This window comes from Stomoxys calcitrans, chromosome 1 (genome assembly GCF_963082655.1).
Source record: "Stomoxys calcitrans chromosome 1, idStoCalc2.1, whole genome shotgun sequence".
Classification (NCBI taxonomy): Eukaryota; Metazoa; Arthropoda; class Insecta; order Diptera; family Muscidae; genus Stomoxys; species Stomoxys calcitrans.
In genome coordinates, this window is record NC_081552.1 from 50,609,336 (window position 1) to 50,619,247 (window position 9,912).

Consider the following 9,912-nt stretch of genomic DNA (forward strand, 5'->3'; position numbering starts at 1 on the left):
TATACTAATCTAGTCATTCCGTTTGTAACACCTCGAAATATTGATTTAGGACCCCATTAGGTATATATATTCTTGATCGTCTCGATATTCTGAGTAGATCTAGCGATGTCCGTCTATCCTTCCGTCTGTTGAAATCACGAAAGCGGTCGAACGCGTAAAGCTAGCCGCTTGAAATTTTGCACAGATACTTAATATTTATGTAGGTCGTTGCGGATTGCAAATGGGACATACGGGTTCAGATATAGATATAGCTCCCATATGAACCAATCCTCTGATTTCACTTCTTTAGCCCTTATAAGCTGCGATTTTTATTCGATTTGACTGAAATTTAGCATGTAGTGTTCTGTTATGACTTTCAACAACTGTCCCTGTACGGTCCAAATCGGTCTATAACCAGAATCCATGGTGGTGGGTTCCCAAGATTCGGCCCTGCCGAACTTAGCACGCTTGTAATTGTTCTCTCTTCCTACATATATGATATGATTATTGAGTCTAGACAATATCTTATTGTCTATCATTTCCTCTTAGCTTTTTATGTCAGTATCTATTTAAATTTTTCTATCAAAAATTAAAGTCATTGCAATATAAAAAAATTAACCATGGCAAAAAAAGGCGGGGCTCAAAAACTACAGGAAGAAATTTCCAGCGATGAAGAGTTGGAGCGATTTCTGGACAGACCTGGCTTATTAGGTAAAATTAAGGCCACATACGTAGGTTTATAAAACAATTTTACATAAATAAAACTTTCCCACCAGTATTGGATGTTTATTCTGAATGGTGTGGTCCATGCCTGGGAATGGTGGGAACTCTAAAGAAAATCAAACTGGAATCTGGAGGAGATAGCCTATCATTGGCCATAGTAAGAAGTATTTTTTTGAACATTTTTGGATTTTTTTTTTTTTGGTTTTATGAAAAAATGTCTCTCGTTTTAGTGCAAATGCGATAACATAGAAGCATTGAAAAGATTCCGGCGAAAAAGTGAACCTACTTGGTTATTTGTAACGGTAATGAATAAGAATTTGAATTTCAGTTTTCAATTTATGACTTTTTCTGTTGATACAGAATGGCAAAGCTATTAACATAATGTTTGGCAGTGACGCTCCCAAGTTATTGAGTCTAATTCAGGCCGAACTCAACGATTTGGTTAATATGAAACGTGATTTTTATGAAATTTCCGAATACCAGCCTGTTGAGGAAAAAGTTCGTCAAGCCAAGGAAAATGTCATTAGGGCAACTGAACGTCAGCAATTTGAGGCCAAAGAAAAGAAACGTCTGGACTATCTGAATCAAGTCACCGATATTATAATGGCAAATCTTTCGGATATGGGTGTGACTATATTTGGGCCCCAAGTAAATCGTGATGTTTTAAAGAAACTAATTGAGACAGCTGAAAACTTAAAAATACAATGCAAGGATCGAAAATTCTTGCAACTAGCCGCAGAGAAATTTGAAACTATCCATTTTGACTGTCCCAATCCATTGGAGGAAGATGTTTTACAACAATTGGATGGTAAAGAACTTTTAGTGTGTTTGTGGAAGTTGCCAGGCGAGGATAAAGATATACCAAAACTTTTAAACAACTATGCAAATGAGTTAATGATGTCCCATACCCAACAAACAGATGATGTTATTGAGGAGGAGATTGTGTTGCCCCCAATTTTGAAGCCTATGGAAGTTAAAGTTGAAGTGGAGTTGCAAGGTAAGATAATGATGCGACTATTAAACCTTTTAAGCGAAAAGGTGTAGGAGAAAAATTCACAAAAAACTCAATTTTTTTGCACCCCCCATAAATTGCCAGCGATGTTTTCTTCAATTTAGAAACGATAGCTTAAATTTTTTTGAAGTGGTTAAAAAGACTAGAACCCCTGGTATAATTCCTACATCGTAGTTGTATTAGTTTGTTCGTTACATTTATAATTGTTCAGTAAGGTTTAGGCTGGAGGCTTATGAAGGAAGGTTCACTCGCAAAAACAAACTTCATATTCGTGTTATTAAAATCATAAATCCAAATCGTATTATTCTCCACATTCCTCCATTGCTGAATTATTTAAAGGTTTAAAGGAAGATTTTGAGACGTTGGAGCATTTTCTATGTCATTGCCCGGCTTTTGCGGCTAAAAGACACCAGTACTTAAGTGGGGACACAATACCAGACATGAACTAACTTAGGGGCGTGACATGGAAAACAATTAAGGATTTTGTAAGTAGTACGGTCGCCTCCATTATCAGTCGGTGTTGTCAAAAGACAAAGCTGACCAACACCTGCAGCTTGCACAGTTGTCACGAATACAATGTGCTACGTAAGGATCGCTTAAGGAATGGAGGAGGGGTATTGATCTTCGTGATACACCATTCAGTGCAGTATAGACCCATCTCGCCTGCGCCTGGCACTAGTGATCCCTACATGGAGTGTATGGGGATAGCAATCAAGTGCGGTACTGCCGAGATAGAACTATACAACGTGTACATACCGCCGATTGGTGGCGGTGTCGCAATTAACGGCCAGGCTTACACGCCCGACCTAAATGGGCTACTATCTGGCCATAATCGTCTGGTTCTAGGGGACTTTAATGTACATTACGTTTCATGGCATTCTACCCTAGGTAACGAACAGCGGGGCATAGCGGATTACGTGGAGGTACAGCAGCTCGCCAGACATTTCCATTGCATCCCCTGATCTCCTGAGTGACGTAACCTGGCAAGCCTTCATTTCTTTGGGATTAGACCAACCCCCCCAAACACCCAAATATGGGTCCAAGTGGTTAGGGGGCCACCTCTCCCCAAAAACATCCCCCAAAGGGGACAAATTTACGAGCATTGCAATATTGGGCTCAAATGAAAGGTCTTTGGGAGTAAAGCACGAATCTGTTATCAATATTCGGGAAAAGTGTCTATGGGGCCACCATAACCCCACAACGCCACCCAAATAGGAAGTATTTGCTGACTATTGCAATATGAGGCTAAAATATGAAGGTCTTAGAGTAGAACACGAATCCGATATATATTTTCAAGGCCAACTCACTTAGTGGCCGCCCATCCCCGAAAACACCCCCCAAGCCGGTCATGTTTGCCGACTATGGAAATATGGGGCTCAAATTAAATGTGTTTGGGAGTAGACCACGTATCTGATATCAACATTGGGGATCAATTGTCTAGGGGACGTCCCACCAGCATAACAACCCCCAAATAGGACGTATTTGCTCACCAAGACAATTTGGGTCTTAAAGAGAGTGGAACTAAATATTTATAGTTTTAAGGGCCAATACCCCAAACCGGACATATTTGCTGACTTTTGCAATAAGGAATTTAAATGGGATTAGAAAACGAGATTTATATCCAATTTTAAGGCCAATGGCAATATGGAGTTCAAATAAATCATATATAGATATATGAGTATAGAGCACGTTGCTGATATATTTTCCGGGCTTAGTTTTTGGGGGACCACCCCAATCTCCAAAACACCCCTAGATCGGGCATATTTACCGACCATGTCAATGTGGGGCTTAAATAAAAGGTATTGGGGGGTAGAGCAAGAATTGATGCCACCTTTCGGGACCAACTTTCTGGGGGTCTACCCCATTCCCAAAATACCCTACAAACAGCAATTTTTTGCTGACCATCGCAAAATGGGGCTTAAATAAAGGTACGTGGGAATGGAATACGAATTTGATATCCAAATGTAGGACCATGTGTTTGGGGGACGCCTCATCGCGTAAACTCGCCTAAGCCAATGGCAATATGGGGTTTAAATAAATGGTATTTGAAAGAAGAGCACGATGCTGATATATTTTCAGGGCCAAGTGTCTGGGGGATCGCCTCATCCCCGAAAACACTCCTAAATCAGATATCATGAGAGTAGCGGGCTTAAATAAAGTATTTTAATAATGGAGTACACCTTACATCCAAACTTAAATTCGTAGACCAATAAAGATCATATGGGATTCGGACAAAGGCATTTATATTGTTAAACAAATAGTCAAGCGATATACTATTTGCGTAGCATGGTATTTCACTAAAAGCTCTTTGTTCAAATTAAATATTCCAAGGAAAATTTTGTTCCTTATAAAGTAAAAGAAGGCGCAGCGGAGCGGACCCGGGTCAGCTAGTCCTTTAAATAATTCAGCCGTGATTTTCCCCCAAACTCCAAATTTTCAAATTATAGTTACCAGCATTCATTTGTTGGCTTTCAGCTTCTATTATACTTCTTTATTCGCATTTCGATAAGTAACTTTGCTTTTCTTATGGTTTTGGGAAATCTAGTTTTTCATACACAAGTCAGCATTAGCTATAGTTAGGGCCATTAACCTTTTATAACTTACAGTAACCAACATTCATTTGTTGCTATTAGGCTAGATAAAAACGTTTATTATGATTTTTTTTCAATTTTAGAGGGTGATATATGGATAGAACCCGATGATACTTCATCTGAGGAAAATCTTAATGCCAAAGAAATTACTGAGACAGAAAATGATGAAGGAGAAAATGAACTTGAAGAATCGGCAGAGGAAGAAGTCCATGAAGTTTTAGTTGGCGAGGCAGAAAAGCATTTTACAGCCCTAGATTTAGATTTGGACGATACTCCGCAAAAAGCATTAGTAAAAGAAGAAGAGCCCATACAAATCACCACGGTCCCCAAGAAACAAATACGCCTCAAAAAAGTTCGCATACCCCCAATATGGGTGGCTAATAATCATAGAACTCATGCTGCCTTGATTTATGTCCTCTTTCGCAATCAAACACAAAGTTTTCTACCACCGGATCCAGTGCCAGAACCTCCACATGTTATAATGGCTTTCGAAACCAGTAAGAAGCGTGACCTTATCGCCCATGCCGAACTTCACAAGGTAGAAGTGCCATTGTATGGCTTCTTTACCAGCGATGATGCCAAAACTGCTGAATTTATTTCAAACTCCTTAGAGAAATATAAAATTCAGACAGCGTTAGTATAAGCGATTTTTTTTTGATTCATATATTCTTTTCAGTTTTTATACCCTCCACCATAATTTCGTCATTCTGTTTGTAACTACTCGAAATATTCGTCTGAGACCCCATAAAGTATATATATTTTTGATAGTCGTGACATTTTATGTCGATCTAGCCATGTCCGTCCGTCTATCCGTCCGTCCGTCCGTCTGTCTGTCGAAAGTACGCTAACTTCCGAAGGAGTAAAGCTAGCCGCCTGAAATTTTTCACAAATACTTCTTATTAGTGTAGGTCGGTTGGTATTGTAAATGGACTATATCGGTCCATGTTTTGATATAGCTGCCATATAAACCGATCTTGGGTCTTGACTTCTTTAGCTTCTAGAGTGCGCAATTCTTATCGGATTGGAATGAAATTTTGCACGACGTGTTTTGTTATGATATTCAACAAATATGCCGAGTATGGTTCAAATCGGTCCATCTTTTGATATAGCTGCCATATAAACCGATCTTGGATATTGACTTCTTGAGCCTCCAGAGTGCGCAATTCTTATCCGATTGGAATGAAATTTTCCACGACGTGTTTTGTTATGACATCCAACAACTGTGCCAAGTATGGCTCAAATCGGCTCATAACCTGATATAGCTGTCATATAAACCAAATCGGTCCATAACCTGATATAGCTGTCATATAAACCGATCTTGGGTCTTAACTTCTTGAGCCTCTAGAGGGCGCAATACTTTTCCGATTTGAATGAATTTTTGCACAAAGTATTTTGTTATGATATCCAACAATTGTGCCAGGTATGGTTCAAATCGGTTCACAACCTGATATAGCTGTCATATAAACAGATCTTGGGTCTTTACTTCTTGAGCTTCTAGAGGGCGCAATTCCTATCCAATTTGGCTGAAATTTTCTTTCAACAACTGTGTCAAATAAGGTTTAAATCGCTTCATAACCTGATATAGCTGCCATATAAACCGATCTGGGATCTTGACTTCTTGAGCCTCTAGAGGTCGCAATTATTATCCGATTTGCCTGAAATTTTGTGCCACGGATCCTCTCATGACCATCAACATACGTATTTATTATGGTCTGAATCGGTCTATAGCCCGATACAGCTCCCATATAAATCGATCTCTCTATTTTTCTTCTTGAGCCCCCAAAGGGTGCAATTCTTATTCGAATTAGCTTACATTTTACACAGGTCTCCAACATATAATTTAATTGTGGTCCAAGCCGGACCATATCTTGATATCGTTCTAATAGCAGAGGAAATCTTTTCTTATATCCTTTTTTCCTAAGAAGAGATGCCGGGAAAAGAACTCGACAAATGCGATCCATGGTGGAGGGTATATAAGATTCGGCCCGGCCGAACTTTGCACGCTTTTACTTGTTCTATTTTATTTCATTTAGCAACGATAAAATTGTTTTTAAGATCCATAAGGCTACATCACACACAATGTTGTCTTTTATGATCTATGAGCCCACTTATGTTAGTCCCAATGTCGATGTGGGCCAAGAGGAAGCCAAGAAATTCTTCCCTGAATCATATAAGACAGTCGAACAAGAAAGAGAGGAGGAAGCCAAGACCTCAGCCGATGAACCTACAAAGAAGAAGAAAAAATCTTTAGTGTTGAAAGAAGTTGAGTCTGATCATGGCTCAATGGAATTATCAACTGAAGATGGCATTCAAGCAGAAGTAATCGAAGACGAAGAAAATGTTAAAGAAATAAGCAAAACAGAAGTAACAACTGAATCAGCTCCAGCCGCATAGAAACTAAAAATACAAATATATAAAACTTTTTTATTAAAAAATTTTAAATTACTCTCACACAACTCCAAACATTAAAATAAATCGAAAGTGAACATTTTAACAAAAGGCTTTGACCAAACGATTCTTCTTTAAAATTTGAATCTATTCGCGCTTTCGGAATCGGAAGATATGTAGGAGTTAATAAAATATCGCACATTTTTCGATTAAAAAAAATTAATTACAAATTGTTCCGAATTTAAGTTTTTTTTTGTGATAAACATTGGGATTGCGTCAAATAGTAGTTTGAGTGAAGTTTCTTACCGGGAGTAGTCACATAGTTAACCGGCTCTTACTTTTTCCGTGCCAGCTGCTGTATTCGGCCTTGAAGCTCATCTAATTACGCCTAGTAATATAAATATTACAACTGGGCACTAGGCAGTGTTAAAGAATTTTTGTTTTCACGTACTGTTTGTCCAGAAAATCATTTAAAATAATCGAATTTTCACAAAAACTTTGACTGGAAAGTGATAAATTATAAAATAACTCAAAAGTTAAAAGAGCTGTGACTATTGTTGATATAAACAGCTGTGTTTACTCTTTCTGACAAATATTGGGTTTCTACAAAGTTGCCACACTCAAATTGTTTGGTACGTCATCAATTCGAAATTTAAAAGAAAGAAGAAGAAGAGTTGTTCCCATCCGTTACAAATTCAAATTTCAATCTCTCGGCTAATCAAGTCGTAAAAGCGCCTAAAAGTATGTCAACTCCGCCAGTTAATTCGCCATTTACTAGTTCCAACACAGTGGGACGAGTCGAACAAAAAGTTAAACGTAAATTAATGGAAACTTCGCCCGATAATACCGCCATGGTAGGAAACCTGTCCACTGCAGAACTCATGAGTATGATGCAGCAGTCCATGTCACAGCTATTGGATAAGAAACTGGAAAATCTGCCCACAAAAACTGATATACTTGATATAAAATGTAGCATGGAGGGTGTTAAAGAGGATATTAAGCGTTTAACAACTGAGAATGAGGTACTAAAAACAGAAATAAAAGCATTGAGGGAAGCAAAGGAAGAGGACAGCAAGAGATTGCAAAAGTTGGAAAATCAATTAGGACGGACCAAACTGATTATACGAGGTTTACCAAACCAAAAAGGGTTATATGGGGCTGTCAACAATCTCTTTCGAAATAATTTAAAGATGAATTTTGAGCCAGAAATCGAAAATATAAAAAAGATGCATGAAACAAACGACAAAATGACTGTCTTAGTGGAGCTAAAATCGGCTAGAACGGTTTCGGAAGTCTTTAAATGTACAAAGTTACTGGCTGGTTCATCGATATTCATAGAGCGGGATCTAAGCGGCGTACGTTTGCAAAAAAAGAAGGTGATGTTGTTAATGAAAAAGGAACTACAGAAGCTAAATAGAGACAAAAGGATTGGTGTAAGAGGTGAACAGCTTGTGGTTGAAGGAAAAACATTTTACTGGAATGCTGAAAATAGGCTTATGTGTGGACAAAGTTGCGGTATAGAGGAGCTAACAAACATGTTTGGTGACGGTATGAAATCCCTTAATATGAATTATAATCATTTAGTTGGTAATTTATCTTCAAAAAACTATTAAAATTCAAAAACTCCATTATTCAAAATAATAATATAAGCGAAAATAATAATATATATGAAATAAATGTAGAAACCATAGAAAGCTATAAACATGTTACATTAAAAATTATAGCATATAATATTCACGGCTTGAGCAGTAAAAATCTTCACCACCACTTTTTTGAATACTTAGAAAACTTTGATATCTTTATGCTTTCGGAAACGCATGTTGAGACAACAAAACAAGATTTCTATATAAGAAAATTTAAAAAATTTAAAATATACTGGAATGCTGCTACCAGGAACAGTACAAGAGGTCGAGGCATTGGTGGCCAATTATATGGAGTACGCAGCGATTTAGAAAGGAATGGTTTTAAGCATGTTTTTACTCGAAGAGGGGGCCAAGATATACTTCAATGCGAGTTTAACTCGGTCCGGTTCGAAATTTTACCAGTATACCTGAGAGGTGCTGATTGGGCTCAAGATTTCGATAATTTAAAATCGGCGGTTGAGAGTAGTAAAGGAAGCAAAATTGTTATCGGAGATCACAATATTCGGATCGGAGAGGAGCAAGAGGTACCTACAGAGATGCTAGAAAATTGCCTCAGCACCAGGCAGTCAAATGATAAAAATATTAATTCGAATGGGAAAAAATATGTGGAATTTTGTAATGATAATGGCCTAGTAATTTTGAATGGACGAACGCCAGGTGATGAAGAAGGCAGGTTTACATTTACAAACAAAAATGGTAGCTCCGTGATCGATTTGTGTGCTGTTACGTTAGAAACTCTGGGATACATAAGGACTTTCAGAGTTGACGATCAGATTTGGTCTGACCATTTCCCGTTAGTCCTAACTGTATCCTTACCAAGTACGAGTCTGAACACACTGGACAGATTAAACTTATTGCCAAAATTGATATGGAAAGACACAAATAAAATCAGTTACCAGAGTTCTTTGAATCGAAATCTTCGCAGCCTACCACTAAATCCAAAGCTAGGAGATTTAACGAAGACCATATACGAGTCTTATCCGAAGAACTCAAACTCACAAAAAGTGCGTTTTAAAAATAAGTGGTTTGACACAGAATGTCTGAAAGACAGAAAGAAGACAATGGGGTTGCTCTCCAAGCTCAGGAGATCTGGGTCAGCAAAAGACAGAAACGCCTATATGGAACAAAAGAAATCTTATGATAATTTATGTAAAGCCAAAAAGTCAAACTATTATACCCAGATAGAGAGGAAGCTAGACGTTACTTCCGATAGTAAGGCATGGTGGTCGCTGGCGAAGGAACTCAGACAGCATAATAATGATGTTTCCTGTCATATATCAGTAGAAACATTAAAAAACTACTTTAAGTGCCTGCTAAACCCTGTATGCAAAACTCTACCAATTTTTTATGCACCCAACAATGTAACGGATTTCGTTCTGGATAGAGATTTTACAGTCGGAGAAATTAAACTGCAACTAAAAAATGTTAAATCAAATAAAGCGCCTGGGGAAGATCGAGTTCCCTATGAGTTTTTTATCCACGCTTCAGAGGACTACTTGCGAACATTATGCGAGGGTTTTAACAAGATTTTGGATGGCTTCGACGACTTCGAAACATTTCGCGTCGGCGTAATATT

General features: G+C 38.0%; 1 protein-coding gene across 1 annotated transcript; it reads left to right on the forward strand.

Annotated features, from left to right (window-relative positions):
• The first annotated feature begins 543 nt into the window (after nucleotides 1–543).
• Nucleotides 544–6,817, forward strand: LOC106091815 (uncharacterized). The gene is made up of 6 exons (XM_059360277.1): nucleotides 544–690; nucleotides 756–859; nucleotides 933–1,004; nucleotides 1,063–1,699; nucleotides 4,389–4,938; nucleotides 6,339–6,817. Exons 1-6 carry the CDS (start codon nucleotides 600–602, stop codon nucleotides 6,697–6,699), a joined length of 1,815 nt encoding a protein of 604 aa, XP_059216260.1. The 5' UTR covers nucleotides 544–599; the 3' UTR covers nucleotides 6,700–6,817.
• Nucleotides 6,818–9,912: the final 3,095 nt, after the last annotated feature.

Coding starts and splice junctions, on each gene's coding strand:
- LOC106091815 (XM_059360277.1), top strand. CDS start 600: ATGGCAAAAAAAGGCGGGGCTCAAAAACTACAGGAAGAAATTTCCAGC. Junction 691..755: donor GGACAGACCTGGCTTATTAG/GTAAAATTAAGG, acceptor CTTTCCCACCAG/TATTGGATGTTTATTCTGAA. Junction 860..932: donor ATAGCCTATCATTGGCCATA/GTAAGAAGTATT, acceptor CTCTCGTTTTAG/TGCAAATGCGATAACATAGA.